At 41.2% G+C, this 23,915-nt stretch overlaps 2 protein-coding genes and 1 long non-coding RNA gene across 45 annotated transcripts in view; all 3 read left to right on the top strand.

Annotated features, from left to right (window-relative positions):
* The window catches only part of LOC112267045 (elastin), an 85,685-nt gene extending 65,899 nt beyond the window's left edge, over positions 1-19,786 (top strand). For 33 of the 43 annotated variants that reach the window (XM_024445080.2, XM_042297378.1, XM_024445073.2 and 30 more), the window contains 17 exons: positions 1,591-1,641; positions 2,646-2,666; positions 2,889-2,915; positions 3,207-3,230; positions 3,757-3,804; positions 5,494-5,523; positions 6,551-6,580; positions 7,091-7,126; positions 7,383-7,439; positions 8,249-8,317; positions 10,010-10,057; positions 12,234-12,305; positions 12,830-12,871; positions 13,754-13,846; positions 16,503-16,547; positions 17,998-18,066; positions 18,215-19,786. In XM_024445080.2, the coding sequence (XP_024300848.1) occupies positions 1,591-1,641; positions 2,646-2,666; positions 2,889-2,915; positions 3,207-3,230; positions 3,757-3,804; positions 5,494-5,523; positions 6,551-6,580; positions 7,091-7,126; positions 7,383-7,439; positions 8,249-8,317; positions 10,010-10,057; positions 12,234-12,305; positions 12,830-12,871; positions 13,754-13,846; positions 16,503-16,547; positions 17,998-18,066; positions 18,215-18,264 (812 nt within the window). In that variant the 3' untranslated portion in view covers positions 18,265-19,786. The remainder of the gene's footprint in view (positions 1-1,590; positions 1,642-2,645; positions 2,667-2,888; positions 2,916-3,206; positions 3,231-3,756; positions 3,805-5,493; positions 5,524-6,550; positions 6,581-7,090; positions 7,127-7,382; positions 7,440-8,248; positions 8,318-10,009; positions 10,058-12,233; positions 12,306-12,829; positions 12,872-13,753; positions 13,847-16,502; positions 16,548-17,997; positions 18,067-18,214) is intronic. The other 10 variants (XM_024445060.2, XM_024445068.2, XM_024445062.2 and 7 more) reach the window with 10 other exon arrangements.
* On the top strand, positions 5,530-6,435 carry LOC121839272. The gene is made up of 2 exons (XR_006078838.1): positions 5,530-6,035; positions 6,380-6,435. It is a non-coding gene; the product is annotated as an uncharacterized LOC121839272 (long non-coding RNA).
* Positions 19,787-19,873: 87 nt separating the features above from the next.
* LOC112267047 (LIM domain kinase 1-like) overlaps positions 19,874-23,915 on the top strand; it is a 67,790-nt gene continuing 63,748 nt past the window's right edge. The window contains exon 1 of the mRNA XM_042297387.1: positions 19,874-20,325. Coding sequence (XP_042153321.1) covers positions 20,268-20,325 — 58 coding nt within the window. The 5' untranslated portion in view covers positions 19,874-20,267. The remainder of the gene's footprint in view (positions 20,326-23,915) is intronic.

Here is a 23,915-nt window from a genome sequence, read left to right as displayed (position 1 = left end):
AACCACATGTTTTGCGCTCAACAAGACTTTGGATTTAATTCAACTGTTTTCTCATTGATCAATGCAAATACTGTATATCAAAAGCTACAGAGTAAGTGTTAGTTACTGCAGCGGTTCTCAAACTTTTCAGGGACCCTTTTTGTGACAGAAAACTCATCAGAGACCCCCTCATAATAAGAACAAAGCTCGAGTGAGTTAAAAAATAGCATACAAGGAGTGTAGTAAACTGTGACGTTGGCAGTGCATGGCCGGATGAACCAAGTCTCGGACCCTGGGAAGGAACATTTTCCTGCAATTCTACACATTTTGTCATGGGGCAGAGAGAAAACATTACCGTTTTAAAGCTTAAATTACAGTGCAGTTATGTTATGTTAAAACAATTTGGGGGGGAATACAAAAGGTATAATGTAAAAAGATTGGTAATTGGCAGAGTACTGTGGATACCAATATCCATGTGAGCCTGACAGGCCCATGTTGCCCAGGGTTAAGAACATACATTGTAGATTAATAATATTACATTGTATTGTATTGCATGACACCTTCTAAACTTATTCCACGGATCCCTTGGCCAAAATGAGTTTAGTCTGTTGTTGTTAATAATATTAATAAAAAATATATATGTAAAAAAAAATCAGAATTATAATCTGTCCGTGGACCCCTGCAGTACCTCAGACCCCCTTTTGAGAACCCCTGAGTTACTGTATTTAAAATATACACTGTATTTTACAGAGCTGTTAAAAAAGCAGCAATTACTGTACCATAGAATGCCATACAAATATATTTTTTATTCAATAATAGAGACTGATTATAATGCAAGTTTTGCTTTTTGTTTGATGTACTGTATAACCTGACAAAACCCCATCAGACTTTTCCAGCAGGCCTCAGCAGGACATCAACGGCCTACAGACACAGGCTTAGCATCCTATCTAACTCCCCCCTCCTCTACCACTACCACTGCTGTCTGGCTAACTGCGCTCCACTGCAGGTGTATCATACAGCAACGGCAGTATCACGCAAGCCAGTCCCCTGCCCTATCTCCTCCCAAACCCCAAACCTCTTTCCCCCCTATCTCCTCCCAAACCCCAAACCTCTTTCCCCCCTATCTCCTCCCAAACCCCAAACCTCTTTCCCCCTATCTCCTCCCAAACCCCAAACCTCTTTCCCCCTATCTCCTCCCAAACCCCAAACCTCTTTCCCCCTATCTCCTCCCAAACCCCAAACCTCTTTCCCCCTATCTCCTCCCAAACCCCAAACCTCTTTCCCCCTATCTCCTCCCAAACCCCAAACCTCTTTCCCCCTATCTCCTCCCAAACCCCAAACCTCTTTCCCCCTATCTCCTCCCAAACCCCAAACCTCTTTGCCCCCCTCTCTTCTCCCAAGACCCTCAAACATGAGACTGCTTAATATCTGTTCTGCTAGTGCTGTCCCCTTTAGTGTCATTGTATGATCCAATAGCTATTCACCACCTGGAGCTGGAGCTTATCCCATCCCCTCCTGCCATGGCAGTGCCAAGGATCCCCATAATGGCTTCTGCTCTATGCTAGTTTTCAACTGCAATGGATGAAACTGGAACCTGTTGTCTTTTGGCAGATCCCACACCTATTGGCACACAGGCCACAGAGGCCCCAGAGCCAGAGCCCAGTAAGACTTGCTGCTGTCTGTGTTTGCATGATAAAACCATTTCTGACTAAGGACATAGTTACACTTCATTTGAAGAGTGTAGTATACACATGTGTTCTTTACAATTCCTTACATAAGCACTTCATAACATTTGATGTGATTACTTATTGGCTTCTGATAAACATTCAATCCATATGACAGTTGTTAGTCGTTGATTCTGTTAGATTCCTTTGTGAAAACATTGTAGTGTTTTGGCCTCCTGCTAAAAAATAATATGTAGAGGAATGTAAAGTAATGCTCATGTGGATGTTGACAAAATAATGTGATGCCAATGTATTTTCTAGACGTAGTTTGTCCTCTTAAAACGCTCTGCCTCTCTGTACCCCAACTAACTTTGCAGCTCGCTGCGCTTGAAATGTCTCCCATTTCTGCTCTCTCCTCCCTCCCTTGCTTTTTAACAAATAAAATGAATCTGACACTTGTCAATACTTGATTGACTTATACTTTAATGTTACTGGTTACTGTTAATGTTACTGGTATGAGACTGTATTGTGACAAGCTTCTCCTCCACAATAAAGATTGCTCCGATGAAGATTGTGCCTGATATCCCTATAGATACGTACTGTATGCACTCACCCTTTCTCCTTGGTAGTTAAAGTCCTATCTCCCTCTATCTTCTACAGCAGGGGATCATATCCTTGCTATTACCTGATGTTTACTTCTGTTTAATTCTAAATACCACATTGTTCGAAAAAATATATATGAGAACATTGGACACAAAAGTACATATTACTGTGTCATTCTTTCAGCACATATGTTTGGAGCCCCTGCTTTAGATGTGTTCTTCACAGTAGGGAAACTAACATTTGTGTAGCTTTACGGTATTTCATTTAGTTTGATTTTCTCTCTGTCTGGTTGCATCTCGGATAGAGTACTTTGATACAGTACTTTATTGTTCATTTCCATGGAAATGCATAGTATAAGTATACCACGTCATTGATTAACTTTCTGTTGGTTTGCTGCAGGTGCCACAGGATTACCAGGAGGTATGTATTAGACCCTTACCACTGCAGAACAGTTGTTATAGTTTTTTAGGAAGCCAACATCAATTATACTTTATATTCAATAGTTTTGCAACATATGTCATTAGAATCACTGAACATTTTATTTTAGTTTTTTGAGTGGTAAGTTATTCTATTTTGGAGTAACTTTTATAACTGTCATAATTATGACCCAACTGGTAATAATTTATCTGATTGCCTTCACAGTTGGTGCTGGGGTTCTTCAACCTAGTGGTAAGTAATTGAAATAGATACTCCTGACAGCGTAAAATTCCTTCTGCAAAAAAATGGTGTCCTTACTTGTACCTATCAAACTTTCTGTACTTTCTTATATTTTCTTCTTATCTTATCTTTGAAGAGCAATATTAGATGGCTATACTGTCAGCTCACCTTCATTGTTCATGACCTGTGATTATTTTTGCATTCACTGTACAGTCAAACATTAGTAGGGGTTTTGATTTATCATTACTTAGAACGGATATGCCTCTGTAACTGTGTGTTAAAGACGTTTCACTTTGTTTCCAGCTGGTACAGGCCCAGCTCAGCCTGGTGAGTGTTGTGTCCACCATAGCAGACCTGGGTTCAAATACTATTGTTTTTCTTTCAAATACTTCTCATGTAGTTGCTACTGGAGTACAGCAGCCTGGAGGTTAGGTGTCTCAATAGTGGGGACTATAAGGAGCAGAGTATGTGACATTGTTTGGCCACATGGTGGCGACAGACTCCTGCAGGCAATGCTGTTATATAGTATGTTTCCAGTTGCAAACGGAAATTACAATAATAATAATAATTTGGTGGGTGTTTATATTTGTCCTATTTCACATGTGCATTATAGACACGTGTGAATTGGAAATGTGTTTTTTGCATATCCCAACTCCCCCTGAGACACCCTTGGAGAGTGGGATCAATGCCATGGTCAGCCATTATCAACGGCGACATTGGAGCAATTAGGGCTAAGTGCCTTGCTCAAGGGCACATCGGCAGATGTTTTACATTGTCGCCTCGGGGATTCAAACTAGCGACCTTTCGGTTTCTGCCCCAAAGCTCTAACCGCTAGACTTTATATTATTTACAGGTGTGGGTGTCGGAGCAGGTGGCAAAGCTCCTAAACCGCCTGGTGCAGGTAAGCATTCTGAAACCCTACTAACACTATATTATTGCAGTAGTACTACAGCACTGGTTGTTTACAACTTCAAATTGATACCATCAACTCAGATCCATAACCCATCCAGCAATGTGATTGAACACTTTTACATGCCTGTATAAGATGTATTAACCCCTATGCACATTCATGTAGTAGTGATGTACCAACCCTCATACACACGATTCAGAATAATATGCTTAGTTATTGGTCAGGTAAGGATGTTATTACCTTCTTTACGTACAGTAAGTCAGTAGCAGGAGTTGTTTACACACAATGAACAGCAGCATCAGCCCTTTTCACTGGTCTAATGCACCAAAACATCCAATTAAGACTAGACTGCTACTAAAAGGAATTATGATTCCATGGTAATATATCATATATGAATAATGCTGACCCAGGCCACAATTTTTGTTGACATACCTAAAATGTGTTAGCCATTGCAAGACAGTCATATTGATTAAAGATATACAGAGATGAGTACAAGTCAACAGCATATGATAGTAAAAGGTGCAGTTATATTTGCTAGTAGTCTTGGGCCTTTATAAATCAAATCAAATCAAATGTTATTTGTCACATGCGCCGAATACAACAGGTAGACCTTACAGTGAAATGTTTACTTACAAGCCCTTAACCAACAATGCAGTAAGAAAAATACAGTAAGTGCTAAGAAACTATTTACTCAAATAAACTGAAGTAAAAAATTAAATGTAAAATACAAATACAAATAAAAAATAAGAGAAATAGAAAAATAACATATAATTAAGGAGCAACAATAAAATAACAGTAGCGAGTATATACACAGGTTAGTCGAGGTAATCAAGGTAATATGTACATGTAGGCAGAGGTAAAGTGACTATACATGGATAATAAACAGAGAGTAGCAGCAGCGTAAAAATGGGGGTGGGGACACTGCAAATAGTCCGGGTATCCATTTGATTGGGGATAGAAGCTGTTAAGAAGCCTTTTGGACCTAGACTTGGCGCTCTGGCATCGCTTGCCATGCGGTAGCAGAGAGAACAGTCTATGACTAGGGTGGCTGGAGTCTTTGGCAATTATTTGGGCTTTCCTCTGACACCGCCTGATATAGAGGTCCTAGATGGCAGGAAGCTTGGCAGCAGTGATGTACTAGGCCGTGTAAGGTGCTGTTGGGACGTGTAATATTAAAGAATAGACCGAATCTAGACATGTGGATGCAGTTATCCTTATATATTCACATGTTTGTTATGTGAATTTTTTTAAACCCATGCCTTATGAGGTAAAGCTTTAGGGTGAACCTGCCTGAACTCCTGTGAATGTGTTGAATATGTTATCTCTGTCTCAGCTAGCTGGGTATCTCCTTCACTAGAGGCAAAAAGAAAACAATTCAGGCCTACATGTATATATTTTTGTGAACCATTTCTGTTGAGCATTTAAATACATATTTGGACTACAACATAAAATGAAGGCCCATGTATGATTGTTGGCCAACAAATCTTAAACTAGATGAGAGCGCAAAATGAATGTCTGAAGTCTTAAACCTGAAAGGCCTTGCATGACTGAATCTGCATTAGGATGTTCTCATTTATTGTCTTAACTAACATTCTTTGACTGAGCCATTCATTGGCGTCCCCTGGTGATGAGGTCATCATGTCAGGAAATAAGCTGCTTTTCTTTGTTGTCATGATTCAGGGGGATACCCGTATGGTGGTTATGGACAGGGTATGTATGAGAGAGGAGAAGAGCAAACCACAACCTTATCACTGCACTAGCAGCAAGCAGACACACTCTGCTTAAACACACACACAAAAACGCACACACATCTCTGTTTTTATTTCAAACTACTGTATGACTTCACTGAGATGTGACCTTGGCTTGATCCATATATTGTAGGAAATAATACAGATAATACAGATCCTTACACCATTCAGTATTTTATACAGGCAGAATTCATCAATCCACTACACACATTATGAGTGATATGCTGATTTAATCATACATTATGATATGCTGATTTAATCATACATTATGATATGCTGATTTAATCATACATTATGATATGCTGATTTAATGATGGAACATGACTCATTCTTTACATTAATCAATAATAGGATTTATTCACATCAATTAATCATAGGACTGATTCATATGCAATGGACAGCAGTATCAGCCTCTTCTCTGTAAATTAATGCATCAAAGATCTGATCAAAATTAGGATTGTATGGCCAGGCCAGGTGTAATGCTCCGGGTGTCGTGGGTGTGGAGTCAAATGCAGGAAACAGAATTTCAATGCTGTGCGTCTTTTTAATAGCGCTTAACACACCACAGGGTGCTCACAAAAGTAACGTTTCAAACACAACAGAGCCGAAGGTTACAATGAAATAATCCCGCACAACAACCAGGCGGGCCGGCTGTCTAATAAAGACAAACTAATTAACCCTACACAGGTGCTACCACTAAACATACAAGGAGGGGGAGGAAAAAACAATCAGTGGCAGCTAATAGGCCGGTGACGACGACCGCCGAGCGCCACCCGCCCGGGAAAAGGAAACACCCTCGGTCGGACTCGTGACACCAGGGATAAGCTGTGTAATATTTTGACATGTTGAAAGCATATTAAAGTTTATTATATAAGCAGGGGTCAGCTAACTTTATTGGAATTAGTATGCTAGCTACATGACCTGACGGAGCCACTCGCTGGTGCTCCCTTGTCAGGAATAAAGCTGCTTTTCTTTCCATCATGATTCAGCAGGACGACTCCCGTATGGTCATGGACAGGGTATGTATGAGACAGGAGAGGAGGAGGTGAGAGGAGGGGAGAGGAGGAGATGAGAGGAGGAGAGGATAGAAGGCCACTCCACCACATCCTCTTCAAACTAGTATTACAGGCAAAGAAAGAAAACAACAAACACTAGTTTGAACTGTACCAGATGTACTAGATCGTGAACTCTGACCTCTAGGCTGACCTCACAGTATACCTCGTATGTCATCACTTTAAAAGCTTCACACAGTCTGTAGGTCTTTACTATCAAATCACAAGGTCATGTTGAAGAGATTATTGTTGATAGAGCTAGGACAATAAAGCTTGTGTGTGACATTCAGCATAGACAGGAGGTACTGTAGTTAGCAGTACTGTATAGTCCTCTCCACCATCATTCATAATTCCATCTCAGATCAGTGTCCCATCCCACAGCTTTGATGGTACACTACAGTAGTGGCATCCCTTCCAGCCCCACACCCGACCATATGTTATGTCCATGGGGTTTTAATGGCATATATTGCTCCGCAGGTGCAGGTGGATATCCCTATGGAGGAGGCTATGGAAGTAAGCCAATTTCCCTATCTGCATCATTGTAATGGAGTCTCAAACTTAATTCACAAAGACCATGTGTGGCTTTAGGTTACTTTCTACTCAGACTAAATCCCCATCACTGTAATTGTTTTATTCAGGTATTTGTCCATTAATCTCAATACATTTCCGTATCCCTGGTGATACAGTCACTGTGGCATTACATTCACTGTGGAGTAGAGAGTAAAAATAGGCTGTGCGGATGACATTTATGATCTCTGTATTTCCTCAGCTCCATACGGAGCAGGAGCTGGACAACTTCCTGGAGCCAAGCCCCTGAAACCTCCAGGTGTGTGTCAGTGCATGACTGTGTCATAAGAAGTGTTGATCGAAGACGTAGCTACAGTACAGTGAGCTCCAAAAGTACAAGTGTTTTGTTGTTTTTATCTCTGTATCCCAGCACTTTGGGTTTGAGATGATACAAAGTGCAGACTGCCAGCTTTAATTTGAGGGTATTTTCATCCTAATTGGGTGAACCGTTTAGAAATGGCAGCACTTTGTGTATGTACATAGTCCCCCCACTTTAGGGGACCAAAGTATTGGGACAAATTCACTTATGTGTATTCAAGTAGACAAAGGTTTACTATTTGGTCCCATATTCATAGCATGCAATGATTACATCAAGCTTGTGACTCTACAAACTCTACAAAGTATTCTTATTTTCAATAAAAGTGACTCCAAAATTACACAATACATTATTTACAATTAATTTCTATTGGACACTAAATAATCTGAAACACAACCAAAAAAACAGCAAATGCTTCCAACAGTTTGTAGAGTCACAAGCTTGATGTAATCATTGCATTCTAGGAGTATGGGACCAAAAACTAAACTTTTGACTACTTTAATACACATATAAGTCCATTTGTCCCAATACTTTTGGTCCTCTAAAATGGAGGGACTATGTACAAAAAGTGCTGTAATTTCTGAACCGTTTACCTTAATGGATTAAAATTAAATTAAAGCTGACAGTCTGCACTTTAGCCTCATTGTTGTTGTATCATTTCAAATACAAAGTGCTGGAGTACAGAGCCAAAAAATACTTTTGGAGATCACTGTATATAATCTCACTCACTGTGTTTTGTATCTCTCCTGTAGTTGTGGGAGGAGCAGGCGGTGTGGCTGGAGGAGCAGGTATTCCTCTTACTGGAGCCGGTGGTGGTGTAGGTATGGGATCAGTTTCGTACGCGTCTTAGGAAATAAGCAAGCTTTCTGTGTAACTGAGCCAACATCCACAATGTCCCCATAATGGAGCCGTATAAAGAGACATGTTGAGTTAAACCCCATCCCATAAGTTCAATAATGTCTTACTGTAACTCCATACTCCCTAACCTCAGATCAACTCTATATAACATTGTGTTACATGCAGGGCATTCGGAAAGTATTCAGACCCCTTCCCTTTTTCCACATTTTGTTACGTTATAGCCTTAAAATCAATGTATTAAATACCTTTATTTCCTTATCAATCTACACACAATGCTCCATAATGACAACACGAAAACAGGTTTTTAGAAATGTTTGCAAATTTATTAAAACTATAAAACCTTATATGTTTTTTAGCTTTATACGTAAATACTTTATTTACGTATTCAGACCCTTTGCCATGAGATTCGAAATTGAGCTCAGGTGCATCCTGTTTCCATTGATTTTCCTTGAGATGTTTCTACAACTTGATTGGAGTCTATCTGTGGTAAATTCAAATGATTGGACAAGATTTGGAAAGGCACACACCTGTCTATATAAGGTCCCACAGTTGACAGTGCATGTCAGAGCAAAAACCAAGCCATGAGGTCCAGGGAATTGTCCATAGAGTTCAGACAAGATTGTGTCAGGGCACAAATCTGGGGAAGGGTACCAAAACATTTCTGCAGCATTGAAGGTCCCCAGAAAACAGTAGCCTCCATCATTCTTAAATGGAAAAAGTTTGCAACCACCAAGACTCTTCTAGAGCTGGCCGTCCGGCCAAACTGAGCAATCAGGGGAGAAGGGAGGTGACCAAGAACCCGATGTTCACTGAGAGAGCTCTAGAGTTCCTATGTGGAGATGGGAGAACCTTCCAAAAGGACAACCATCTCTGCAGCACTCCACCAATCAAGTGTTTATGGTAGAGTGGCCAGACCGAAGCCACTCCTCAGTAAAAGGCACATTTGCCAAAAAGCACCTAAAGGACTCTCAGACCATGAGAAACAAGATTCTCTGGTATGATGAAACCAAGATTGAACACTTTGGCCTGAATGTCAAGCGTCACTTCTGGAGGAAACCGGGCACCATCCCTATGGTGAAGCATGGTGGTGGCAGCATCAACGACCCTAAGCACACAGCCAAGACAACGTAGGAGTGGCTTCGGGACAAGTCTCTGAATGTCTTTGAGTGGCCCAGCTAGAGCCCGGACTTGAACCCGATCGAACATCTCTGGAAAGACCTGAAAATAGCTGTGCAGGTACACTCCCCATTAAACCTGACAAAGCTTGAGAGGATCTGCAGAGAAGAATGGGAGAAACTCCCCAAATACAGGTGTGCCAAGCTTGTAGCGTCATACCCAAAAAGACTTGAGGCTCTAATCGCTGCCAAAGGAGTACTGATTAAAGGGTCTGAATATGTAATATTTCAGTTTTTTTTTTTATTCGTTTGCAACCATTTCTAAAACCTGTTTTTGCTTTGTCATTATGGGGTATTGTGTGTAGATTGATGAGGGGAGAATAAGGCTGTTACGTACTGTAACAAAATGTGGAAAAAGTCAAGGGGTCTGAATACTTTCCAAATGCACTGTAAATCTGGCAGCATAAATCTTTGGTATTCCCTACGCAATGAGGTCATCATGTCAGGAATAAAACTTATTTTCTTTCCACCATGATTCAGGGGGATACCCGTATGGTTATGGTCAAGGTGGTTATGGACAGGGACAGGGTATGTATGAGAGAGGAGAAGCAGGCCAGCTCAATATTGTATTCCCTTTTACCTCACTCTGGCCTCTCAGAGTGACCATTGTCCAGGAAATGTCATTGGCTTGCACTTCCTGTGACCAATGAGGCGATAGGAGCGGTGACTTTGACAGACACCAGAGCCAGGAATGAGATGCCAAAGGGACTGTGTGTCTGAAACCCCATTGCCCACTGAGCTAGAAACACCCTTTCCAAACCAAACCGCTGAAACTCTCATTTCCCCTCAAACAGTTACAAAGCTACAAGTTATGCGGTTGTAGCTTTGTAACAACACAAAGCTTGACCATAGCCGGGGAAATGGCTTGTCCTTAACTGCCTAGTGTAGCTAGATAGGTTCAACTGTCATCAACAGTTGCTGATTATATAAAGCTACAGATACTGTAATAACTAGCTAGTAGCTAATAACTACAGTTGAAGTCGGAAGTTTACAGACACCTGAGCCAAATACATTTAAACTCAGTTTTTCACAATTCCTGACTTTCAACACCAGTAAAAATTCCCTGTCTTAGGTCAGTTAGGAACACCACTTTATTTTAAGAATGTGAAATGTCAGAACAATAGTAGAGATATTTTTTTTATTTCAGTTTTTATTTCTTTCATCACATTCCCAGTGGGTCAGAAGTTTACATACACTCAATTAGTATTTGGTAGCATTGCCTTTCAATTGTTTAAGTTGGGTCAAACTTTTCGGGTAGCTTTCTACAAGCTTCCCACAATAAGTTGGGTGAATTTTGGCCCATTCCTCCTGACAGAGCTGGTGTAACTGAGTCAGGTTTGTTGGTCTCCTTGCTCGCACATGCTTTTCCAGTTCTGCCCACAAATGTTCTATAGGATTGAGGTCAGGGCTTTGTGAATGCTACTGCAATACCATGACTTTGTTGTCCTTAAGCCATTTTGCCACAACTTTGGAAGTATACTTGGGGTCATTGTTCATTTGGATGACCCATTTAGGACCAAGCTTTAACTTCCTGACTGATGTCTTGAGATTTTGCTTCAATATATCCACATCATTTTCCATCCTCAGGACGCCATCTATTTTGTGAAGTGCACCAGTCCCTCCTGCAGCAAAGCACCCCCACAACATGATGCTGCCAACCCCATGCTTCACGGTTGGGATGGTGTTCTTCAGCTTACAAGCCTCCCCCTTTTTCCTCCAAACATAACGATGGTCATTATGGCCAAACAGTTCTATTTGTGTTTCATCAGAGGACATTTCTCCAAAAAGTACAATCTTTGTCCCCATGTGCAGTTGTAAACCATAGTCTGGCTTTTTTTATGCTGGTTTTGGAGCAGTGGCTTCTTCCTTGCTGAGCGGCCTTTCAGGTTATGTCGATATAGGACTTGTTTTACTGTGGATATAGATACTTTTGTACCCGTTTCCTTCAGCATCTTTGCTGTTGTTTTGGGATTGATTTGCACTTTTCGCACCAAAGTTCGTTCATCTCTAGGAGACAGAACACGTCTCCTTCCTGAGCGGTATGATGGCTCCGTGGTCCCATGGTGTTTATACTTCCGTACTATTGTTTGTACAGATGAATGTTGTACCTTCGGGCGTTTGGAAATTGCTCCCAAGGATGAACCAGACTTGTGATTTTTTTAAACATTTTTTTTCCGAGGTCTTTCCCTGATTTCTTTTGATTTTCCCATAATGTCAAGCAAAAACGCACTGAGTTTGAAGGTAGGCCTTGAAATACATCCATGGGTACACCTCCAATTGACTCAAATGATGTCAATTAGCCTATTAGAAGCTTCTAAAGCCATGACATCATTTCCTGGAATTTTCCAACCTGTTTAAAGGCACAGTCAACTTAGTGTATGTAAACTTCTGACCCACTGAAATTGTGATACAGTGAATTTTAAGTGAAATAATCTGTCTGTAAACAATTGTTGGAAAAATGACTTGTGTCATGCACAAAGTCGATATCCTAACCGACTTGCCAAAACTATAGTTTGTTAACAAGACATTTGTGGAGTGGTTGAAAAATGAGTTTTAATGACTCCAACCTAAGTGTATGTAAACTTCCGACTTCAACTGTACCTAGTGCGTGAAATTTCAACCATGTTCTTAGTGGAGGACTAGTCTCACCCACTAGAGGCCTGGCATGAGGCTATTGGAGAACTAATCCAGTCTCATGTTTCAGGTGCGAGGTATCCTGCTGGTGTTGGTCTGGGAACAGGGGCAGGAGCAGGTCAAAAAGCACCCAAACCCCCAGGTAAAAACCCTGACACATAAAGCCCAGCTTTGTACTAATTACATGTTTTAGTCTTACTTATCCAATCTAACTCATATGAACAACATAGCACAGTGTTGTTATCTTTATTTTGGAGTAGAGTTATCGTAAAAGTAGTAAGAAATGTTGATCATTGAGTCATATCAACTCCAGACACTGGATCCCCCAGGGTACAGTACTGTAGGGCAAGACAGAAGAAACCAGTGGAGACTCCCAGTGGAGACTGATTACCATCAGAGGCAGAGTTAGTTTGTAACGGTTTTTGCAACATCAAAGTGTGACGGTTTAGAGCTAGCAGCACAGACCTCTGGAGAGTCGTTCTATTCTGCCCATAACAGTACTGCGTGAGCTCTGCCAGGGGAAGTAGGATTCCATCATTGTATACAAGATGTTCCTGCCTACAGCTTAGCCATATTGGACAGCAGACCTGGGTTCAAATAGTATTTGAAAATCGTTCAACTATATCTCAACTCTTCAGTAATGCTCCACTCTCTCCTGTTCAATAGGTTATGGTAACCTGGGTGCTGGTGGTGCTGGTTATAATCCAGGTGAGACTGACTGTCCTGCTGTAGTTTCTGTAGTTTACTGTAGTTAACTGTGAGGTTTCATCCTCATGTTCATAAACTGGTAAAAATGCACACACATAGGTAGCAGGATAGTGTCACCTCACTAAGACTCACTGTCAAAACTGTGATGAAAAGACTTCTCTGACAAGTCAGACATCGCAAGACTAGCATGGCACATATCATGTCTTCATATGGTTAGGATTATGTTGACACATTGGCAGGGTCTTGACTATGTTCAGGATTATACTTGGAAGTGTATCACCAAGGTTGTGGAACTTTCAGCATCCTCTCCTCTCCTCCTCTCCCTCGCTGTTTGGGATGAATGTTATCACGCTGGTCCAGCAGTGGAGAGACTGCTCTCTGCTTCAGGCTCCACGGATACTGACTAGTCAATGCCTGCAGGCTATTATCCACCAACCATTGGTCAAATATTCCCTGACACAGAGAGCAGAGCACCCCACAGTACAACATATTGCCTGTTTCACATGCTATCACATATGGTACAACTTTGCTAATACTGTATGCAAATGTTGTTACCCAAGGAGAATTCAGCACCATTAGCCTTTTGATAAATACTGTAAATAGTTTGAATAAACACACTGGCCTGGTAAATATGCATACACAATGCATATGACCTGATGCTACCTCTCAGTTCATACTGTATGTTGTCATTTGACTGGTTGTGTTCTGGGCTTGGCCATTGATTGTTGAGGAAAAAGCCATGCTTAAGTTAAGTCTGAGACCAAAGCTGCAGTAGGGTATGTAACCCTGTCTAAATGTAGACCAGTATATACAATGTATACAGTATATGTAGTGTTGTTGTGTGCTGTTGTTTTGTTAATTTTTGCTGTGTTACCCTTGCAGGTGCTGGTGCGGTCCCAAATTACGGAGGTGGCTACCCACAACAACGGGGCTACCCACAGCAAGGTGGCGGCTACCCACAGCAAGCCTACCCGGGTAACGTGTATAACCGCTATATGTGATAATCAGATGCACTGTGTGTACAGTATGTGTACATAAACATGGGGTTGTTGTTATTACAGTATCTCTTATGTATAGCGTGTGTGTGTGTGTGTGGGGGGGCGGATGTTGGTCATTTTCCATAAAGGTTATTTTGTATTGCATGTTTTGTATTGTGAACCCCAAGGATCATCGTGAACACTGACGGTGCCATTTATCAGTGGCAACTACCACAGAGACAACAGCACAGAGCCATTTATCATCTAGAGAGACAAAGGGAAAAGGAGAAAAACAGTTTTTAGCTGTTATAGCTTTTTACAGAGAATGGGATGTTGTGACCCAGGAACTATAAAGATAAAAGCAGAATAAAAAGAGCTTGTGGTTTGAACCAAATTTGATAGATGTGTTCGATTTATTGTATTTGTTCATCTTTACTATCCAGTGAAGATAGCGGAAGCAAGGGCATTCACTTTGAGTTCCCCTTTGTAAGCATGCCCCAATCATTCACTTACAGTAAATGTAGAAAAGTGTTGATTGGCCGTAAGTTTAGACTTCTGACAGACTTGACATAATTTTGCAAAACTGAGTTTAATACTAAGAAATAGTCGCCAACAGTTATTTCAAGGTCAAATAGGCTAGCCCCTCAACAGAACCATCAAAAGAATAGCTGTCAATTAAACCTGACCTATTATCCTGACCACATATGCCCACTGGCAACAGGGGTTTGAGCCTTGTCTCAGCCACCCTCTGTCTATGCCCCTACTATCTGTCTCCCTCTCTACATTTCCAGCTGAACTGTAAATACAAAATATAAAAGCAAAAAGCAAAAATTCAACCTGACTCAGAGTGCTGGTGGATCTTTCACTGCCCATGATTACCCCCTGTTTCTGCCTGGATCAGGAAGTGAACTAAAGCCGAATTGTCGACAGACAAGTAACCCAGAACGACAGACAGACAGCCCTCATGCTTGTTGCTTTCCTATTAGAGCTAACCAGAGAAAGAGAGAAGGGAACTGATCTAGAGACAATTGAAAGGAACAGCCAACTTCCCCATACCTGATTTAGTTTCCCCTAATTAAATTAATTGAGGGGGAACATTGGGTGCTCTGAGCACTTAAATGGTTATGAAAATAATCATTGTTGTTTTTTGATTGAGGTGGTGTTTGGAATGTTGGTCCCTCTCTGTCTCTCTCTCTGTCTCTCTCTCTCTCTCTCTCTCTCTCTCTCTCTCTCTCTCTGTCTCTCTCTCTCTCTCTCTCTCTCTATCTCTCTCTCTCTCTCTCTCTCTCTCTCTCTCTCTCTCTCTCTCTGTCTCTGTCTCTCTCTCTCTCTCTCTCTCTCTCTGTCTCTGTCTCTCTGTCTCTGTCTCTCTCTCTCTCTCTCTCTCTCTCTCTCTCTCTCTCTCTCTCTGTCTCTCTCTCTCTCTCTGTCTCTCTCTCTCTCTCTCTCTCTCTCTCTCTCTCTCTCTCTCTCTGTCTCTCTCTCTCTCTCTCTCTCTCTCTCTCTCTCTCTCTCTCTCTCTCTCTGTCTCTCTCTCTCTCAGCCTAGTCCCTAGTTGCTAATTACTCTCACGTTTTCTGTAGCTTCTGTGAATTCGATAGCTACTCTGACCATGCAAATCAGGTATTAATGTTTTGCTACCATGGTGTAAATACATCAAACACTCCTGGTAACCTCCTCAATTTACAGCTTAAAATGTAAAAGTCCCAATTCCTATTATTACTGATGATATAGAGTTAACTTGAATTGTCAATGACTTTTGTCTGGCAACATGATGATGATGTCTAGCACTATATTTGAAATGAAGCAAATCTCTATTGGTAGCTTTTTTTCTTTTAACATATAAATACCGTTCATTTCCAATTTCTTACATTTGACATGATTAAAAATAATGATTTAATTCAGGATGTCTCAATGGTGTGACCACCCTTGGGAATAATGAATTGGTTTTTGGATGACTTAATGAGCTCTGCTGCATATTCCTGTCTAGTCTGAAATGCAGACTGTTTAAGGACAAAACAGATACAGGTGATGAATGTTATTTCTGGCATCAGTGAACGCTTTACCCTTACAGTGTGCTTGTTTACTATATATCTATTCATGTTTTACTATTTGTTTACAAAGACAGTAATGAGACCAAAACATGGTATTTTGCTATTGCAGTATTAGTAAAAGCATGTGGTTGTTACTCTATCAGATAATGCTCAAACATAATCACACTTTCTTGGAAAGTCTCTACATTTTGTCTTACATAAATTCCAAAGCACGTCATCATTACATGGGGAAAATCCCCTTGTGATTATGTGATGTCTGCTGTTTCCTAATCAGATTGATAGTGTGCTTATGACTATACCTGTTTTGACTGAGAAAGTCCCATACTGATCATTCTAGTTCATGACTCACCAAAACACGGGCTCTTTCCATTGGTTATCTGTCTGACCAAGTGTGTTTTGGTTGCTTTGTGTGTTCCAATGCACAATGAAGAAAGGGTCTTCAGCTCTCTCACCCTCTATCTAAAAACTCTCAGATCAAAGTGTTTGAAGATTCTACTACATTGTGCTATTTTAAACATGAATCGCCCTTAGCAAAAATCATCTAATTCTTTCCAAACTCCAAATGCTTTTTCTTAAGTTTAAACGTTGTCTGTTTATTAGGGGTATATGGAGCAGGCCAGACGGCACCACTGACTCCTCAACAAGGTACTGGTGTCTTCCTTCTTTCGCCTCTTGAAAAGTAACTGTTGTCCTACTCAGCCAAACGTTACACCACACAGCCAGTGCAAGGGGGAAAGATTTGCTTGAAATGATCAGATTTTCTCTTACACCTGGTACATTTCCTATTTTATTATAATCAGTCAGTTCTTAGCGGAGGATGACATCACATAAGATTATTTGGATGAGATTAGAATGAGAGGATGGGGGGGGGGTGATAGAACAGTGAGTACTTGTCAGTGCAGATGGTGTACCAACCAATGCCTAGTGGAGTCTGATAATCTGAATTTTCCTGAGCACAGGGAAGATTACTGACGGTGGGATTATGTTTCAAAAAGCAAGGCAGGTTTTTCTCAGCTAGTTTAATAAAACCTATGACAGGTCAGGATTTAGAGGATTTGATGTGCTACTCCAGTAGTGCTGTGCTGATATTGCGTGGAAATCTTTGGGATATTAACCTAAAATAAATTCACAACAGTCACTGTCAGTCTGTTTCTGTAGTGCTGCGCCAGAGGAGGCTGGTGGGAAGAGCTGTAGGAAGATGGGCTCATTGTAATGGCTGGAATGGAATATATATGGAACGGAGTGTTTGATACCATTCCATTTATTCCATTCCAGTATTTGCAATGAGCCCATCCTCCTATAGCTCCTCCCACCAGCCTTCTCTGTCAGCGCATATGTTTGCTAGGAGCCCACAACTGTATACTGGCACTGCCAGGGGAGAAATTACCCAGCATATGTTCTTGACTAATTGGGATCCACTTTTTCAGCTATGTCTTAGCTCTTATTACTTTTAGTAGATAAGACTTACACTCACATGGGTTTTTATATAACTATTGAAACTATTTAAATCTTTCACATGTTTACACTTATCACAAGAATGGTCTAAATGTCTAATCTACATTATGCCAAATGATGTGCTATTGCCAATTATCTGTGCTAATACAGTATCATAAATGATTACTTGTTATCAATGTAGGCCCCTTTATGGTGCATAGATCAAGTAGTATTCCCATTATATAACACACATACCGCTCACACCTCTGAGTACAGCCTGCAACATACTGTAGGATACCTGCAGTTCAAATCAATACATTTGTAATAGCTGATAATTATTCATTAACACTATTGATTTGGAGCATCTGTTGCAGTCGCAACACAAGTGAATATCAATAGCCCCTCTGTATCTAGCATATGCGGACAGCCAACCTGTTAGTGTTTGTTGTTAGCCAACCTGTTAGCGTATGCTAACTGACTCACCAGGCTTACTGGGGCTCTTGGCTGCAGTGGTCAAGCAACAGATGTCCATAAAGTTTACCCATCTGTGCAGTGTGGTTAGAAAAACACATTAGAGTTGTTCAGGATATTACTTGCCAACACTGTAAAAAAAATAAAAAATAATCACAGGTGCTTTTGTGGTCACTAACTTTTTTCGCAGCCAAAGCAGCCAAGTATGGCCCACTCCAGAGCTTCCTTGGTGGAGCAGGAGGAGGAGGCTACAGACCAGGTACGATAAAACACACACAAATCCTCTGGCATGTGACCAAAACAATTCTTAAATCTGGTTCCGAACCAAGTAGAAATGCATGAATCCAAACCGTCTTTCAAATGCATGCATTTAAAATATCCTCTTTTCCAATGTGGTTTCTGAACAGGAGGAGTTGCTGCTGGATGCCAAAGCAAATACTGTGGAAGGCGGAAGTAGAGGATGTTCTTGAGAAGAAGTTGAATTTCAAGAAACAATGGTGCTACTGCATTATCTCGAATGTACATTTTATATGCACAAAATCCCCCATTACAGTATGTAAAGATATGTTGTACTTTATTTGATATTTTTTATACAAACCCACCGACCCAGACTTTTGCACACATTTGATGTGACTTGGTGTTATTGATTGTGCCTTTATCGTTACAGTGGTCATGGTGCTCATCATCTCTTACTGACATGCCTGCGATGCTCCCCTTTTAGTAGCTATACTCAGTAGTTGTGTGTGCGGGCGTGTTTGTGTGGATGTTTGCCTATGTGGCTGTGTGTATGTGGGCGCTTGCACATGTTGCCATAGATGTGTGCGTGTTTGGGTAGATAGGAGAATGTGAAAGATTCTCCAGCCATAGAAGCACCAGTTCTGTGACAGTACATCCCTCTACTGCAGTATCCCCAATTGCTTAGTGTCTGTGTGTACCAAAGTTGGAGATCTTCACATACTGACACGTCAAACTAAGGGTTGAGCTTCAAGAGGTGTGGTTGGTAAAGTGCTGATAAACTTTGGCCATGTATCAGAACTGCCTCCTCTGGCTTTCTATCATCTCTGCTGCTATTTATAGCCCTGGGTGAAATAGCAGTGGCATAGCGGGTGTGTGTGGGCACAGGTTTCACAGTCCATCTGCCATCAGTAACTATTTTAAGTGCCATGGTTTAAGTAGCCTATCTTCAGCCTTCTTACCTTGATTTCCGCCAAACTTGTGAAGTATGAAGAGCAGGTTTTGCTCTGAATGTGGGAAAGCTGATGACAATCAATCCAAAGGTGTTCAAAAGATTTTTAGGTGACCTTTAGTGATATTCATATCATACATTGTGTCGGTTTGTACCAATCATTTGAAATGCGGTGTGTTTTGTTTCTTAAATGATTTGTATGTTTTTAGTTTTTAGAAATGCAGGTTTTACAAAAATGTAAAAGTAAAATTCAAATCCTTTCGATACTGCTCTGGCATGTATTGTACATTATGTATGTATGACATGAACATTTTGTTTTCTTAATTATGTATAATTTTTCTGGTGTCCAAGATTAAGTGCCTAGAATGTTATGCATATTTGGAATCATTCTAGTTTCACATGCAGTTATAGTTTAATTTATGCAAATTGCCTCTCATTATTCAAGTTTCAAATGTTTCTGGTCAGAAAAGTAGACTATCTCCAGATTTGTGTAATCTAGAATAAGGCAACTAACTGTATGTTGTAGTAATAGCCCTAGGTTATCATGACTCTCACTCTCTTCAGTTCTTGTAGCCTACTCCGTGATGGTTTTTATGAACTGTGTGAGCCGCACCTGTCAGGGGCCGCTGCCCTGTGCCGTGGGATAGTATTCATCTGATTTAAACAGAAACAAATAAGGAATTATGGGGTTTTGTACTTTTTCATTTTCACAGCACATTTGACTTGTGCCCAGCAATACCGACCTTTTATTTGCTTCAGTAAAAAACGAAATAAAATTGTTTTAATGAATACACATTTGTGCCCAGGCATCAGCGTTTTTCCATCTGCACCAAAACTGCACCAACATATCAAAATGAATCAATGGCTCAAATGTTATTCAAGAACTTTAAAATGGCTGAAGGTAGGCTAGTCTTTTATTAACGCAACTAGCCTATTCCAGCCTGTTCTCATAGACTAGATGATACAGCTCATTTCTGTGATGGGTGCACTGCGCATCCCTTCCTCTCTGCCCTCAGTTGCTTGTGATTTTGCTGCGCAGACAAAAATTCCAGGGATTGTTGTCGGTTGGCCAACCCATAGCTTCCTGTCCCCTGCCGGAATGTTTTAATTCGCCCATCCTCTCTTCTTCGAATGAATCGCAGAATATCTTTCGAAGTAGTGTCAAGCTGTAAGGGGCGTCCAGCGGGCTGCATATACACACACACACAACACTACTAGACCGGTTATCTGTTCATCAGAGGCAGGCTCTCATAGAGCTCCGAGTCGGAGAGTGAATGAGGTTGATGCTGTTCTGTTGTAACTGGAAGGACGAACGTATGGGAGAGGAGGAAGGTGAGTTCAAGTTTTCGATACGCAGTTTTTCTGCGATAGCGGGTGTCTTGAAACGTGTCAGGGCGGGAGATGTTATTAGAGCTAGTGTAGTGAACCCTTCATCGCTCGATAACAGAGATGCTACACTGAATTCATAATAAACAACACAATAGATACATTGTTTATGGTGTTTTTGGAGGGTGAGATTGGTGACATGTATTCTTTGAGAATGATCAATAAAGAATGTCCTTGTTTTGCTGCAATAACACAAGTAGGTAGTCGTTCTATTTTATTTCCGAGTAACACAAGCCCGCTGCATAATGATAACACGGCCGGGATGGTGTTTAGAAGTATAATAATTTGGATATTAGAACTGTTAATGTTTTGGTTAGTTCAATCTAATTAAATACAAATTACATGGGACATTGAAACCACAGCACTGCTCTGACCCACAACAACACAACTTCAAAACTGATAGTTAGACTTTCTTTTAAATAATCAATACCCTTTCTTGGCATTCCATTCCTGTGAATCCATGACCTTGTTTAGCCTAGTTGCAATGTAACTAGTTCCACTGATACTTTAGCTAGCTCACTAGCCTATATTGTGGAAGTTGAATATACAAAATAATGTAGCCTACAATATAACATTTATGAAAAAGGATAGGTAGGACTCTTGTCTATGACAAGTAGCCTAGTAATATCAACAGGATAGGGCGCCTAAATATCCGATTGGACAATGTTGTTACTGGGTCCTCACGGGTAATCGACCAGAAATTCCTTTGCAAGATCTGGTTTCCATAGTAAGATCAACTGGAGCATTAAACTGCTCTTCCACTAATTGTCAAAGTAATGCCACTAGAAGGGTGTACAATTACTAGTAGTATATTCCTACTAATGCAGGTTCACTTAACAGGTTGTTGAAATCAGATTTTGTTCAGAGATGAAAATGGTATGCTCTTGGGCCTTGCATTGTGTGACACTGACACACAGCATCAGGCCTGATAACCAACCATGATGAGATAGCCTACAGGGAGGAGGTGATGATCCTGGGAGTGTGCTGCCAGAAAAATAACCTCACACTCAACGTCAACAAAACAAAGGAGCTGATCGTGGACTTCAGGAAACAGCAGAGGGAGCACCCCCCTATCCACATTGACGCAACAGTGCCTCTTCAACATCAGGAGGCTGAAAACATTTGTTTTGGCACTTAAAACCCTCACAAACCTTTACAGATGCACAATTGAGAGCATCCTGTCAGGCTGTCTCACCGCCCGGTATGGCAATTGCACCGCCCGCAACCGCAGGGCTCACCAGAGGGTGGTACGGTCTGCCCAATGCATCACCTGGGGCAAACTACCTGCCCTCCAGGACACCTACAGCACCCAATGTCACAGGAAGGCCAAAAAGATAATCAAGGACAACAACCACCCGAGCCACTGGCTGTTCACCCCACTATCATCCAGAAGGCGAGGTCAGTACAAGTGCATCAAAGCTGGGACCGAGAGACTGAAAAACAGCTTCAATTTAAGGCCATCAGACTGTTAAACAGCCAGGCTGCTGCCCTATATACTTAGACTTGAAATAACAGGCCACTTTAATAATGGAACACTAACACTAGTCACTTTAATAATGTTTACATATTTTGCATTACTCATCTCATATGTATATACTGTATTCTACTCTAATGCTGCTCCGACATTGCCCATTCATATATTTATATATTCTTAATTACATTCCTTTAGATTTGTGTGTATTGTTGTGAAATTGTTAGATATTATTGCACTGTTGGAGCTAGAAACACAAATATTTCGCTACACCCGCAATAACATCTGCCAAACATGTGTATGTGACCAATAACATTCAATTTGATTTGATTACAGAATGTTTAGCTCATATCAGCGTGAATGACTGCACCCGAACTCGAGTGTCACCCTTTATCAGAGCTGAGTAAATGTGTGTGTGCCCATACAAGTGTGTGTGTGCGCTGTGTGTTTGTGCATGCACATGCATAATATTTGTGTGTGTGCATGCGCGCCTGCCTGCCTGCCTGCCTGCGTCTATGTGAGTTGTGACAGAGACAGGGCATCTGACTAGTGCTGCTGACTCCATGTGTCTGTGTATCAGTTTGTGATGGACTGGAGTCTGGCCCTCTTGAGATGTAACACCAGCGGTCGTCAGGGAAAGCAGATCAGTCAGAGAGAGGCTGGGAGAGGGCCATTAGTGCAGAGTAGATGTGTTGGCCAATACAATCAATACAACTACTCCAGCGCTGACTTCCTAATATTGAACCACTGCAGGGGAAGGGACCCATTGCCCAGCAAATATCTTGTGTGTGTCCCAAATGGCACCCTATCCCATTTATAGTGCACTATATTTTGGAAGTTGAGTATACATAATACTGTCAATGACTTAGGGGAGGCAAATTATATAGCCTACACTATAACATTTGTGAAAAAGAAAAGATCGACCAGATATTTCGCTGCAAGATCAGGTTTCCATTGTAAGATCAGCTGGAGCATTGAACTGCTCTTCCACTAACTGCCAAAGTAATGCCATTTAGAAGATTGTACAATTACGGTAGTCACTCGAATGCATTTCAATTAACAGGTGTGCCTTGTTAAAAGGTAATTTGTGTAATATCTTTCCTTCTTGCATTTGATAAAATCAGTTGTGTTGTAACAAGGTAGGGGGGTATACAGAAGATCAAGTCCATATTATGGCAACAACAGCTCAAATAAGCAAAGAGAAACAACAGTCCATCATGGAGGTCAGTCAATCCGGAACATTTCAAGAACTTTGTAAGTTACTTTAAGGGCAGTCGTATAAATCATCAAGCGCTATAATGAAACTGGCTTTCATGAGCAGCATCACAGGAAAGGAAGACCCAGAGTTAAGTTCATTAGAGTTACCAGCCTCAGAAATTGCAAGACAAATAAATGCTTCACAGAGTTCAAGTAACAGACACATCTCAACATCAACTGTTCAGAGGATACTGTGTGAATCAGGCCTTCATGATCAAATTGCTGCACAGAAACCACTTCTAAAGGACACAAATAAGAAGAAGAGACTTGCTTGGGTCAAGAAACACGAGCATTGGACATTAGACAGATGGAAATCTGTCCTTCGGTCTGATGAGTCCAAATTTTTTATTTTTGGTTCCAACCGCCATGTCTTTGTGAGATATGAAGTAGGTGAAAGGATGATCTATGCATGTGTGGTTCCCCACCGTGAAGCATGGAGGAGGAGGTGTGGGGGTGCTTTGCTGGTGACACTGTCAGTGACTTGTTTATAATTCAAGGCACACTTAACCAGCATGGCTACCACAGCATTCTGGAGCGATACACCATCCCATCTGGTTTGTGCTTAGTGGGACAATCATTTGTTTTTCAACAAGACAATGACCCATCACACCTCCAGGCTGTGTGAGGGCTATATGATGAAAAGGGAGAGTGATGGAGTGCTGCATCAGATGACCTGGCCTCCACAATCCCCTGACAACCCACTTGAGATGGTTTGGGATGAGTTGGACAGCAGAGGGAAGGAAAAGCAGTCAACAAGTGCTCGGCATATGTGGGAACTCCTTCAAGGTTATTGGAAAAGCATTCCAGG

This window comes from Oncorhynchus tshawytscha, linkage group LG14 (assembly GCF_018296145.1).
Source record: "Oncorhynchus tshawytscha isolate Ot180627B linkage group LG14, Otsh_v2.0, whole genome shotgun sequence".
NCBI lineage: Eukaryota > Metazoa > Chordata > Actinopteri > Salmoniformes > Salmonidae > Oncorhynchus > Oncorhynchus tshawytscha.
This window is presented reverse-complemented; position numbering and strand designations above follow the sequence as displayed.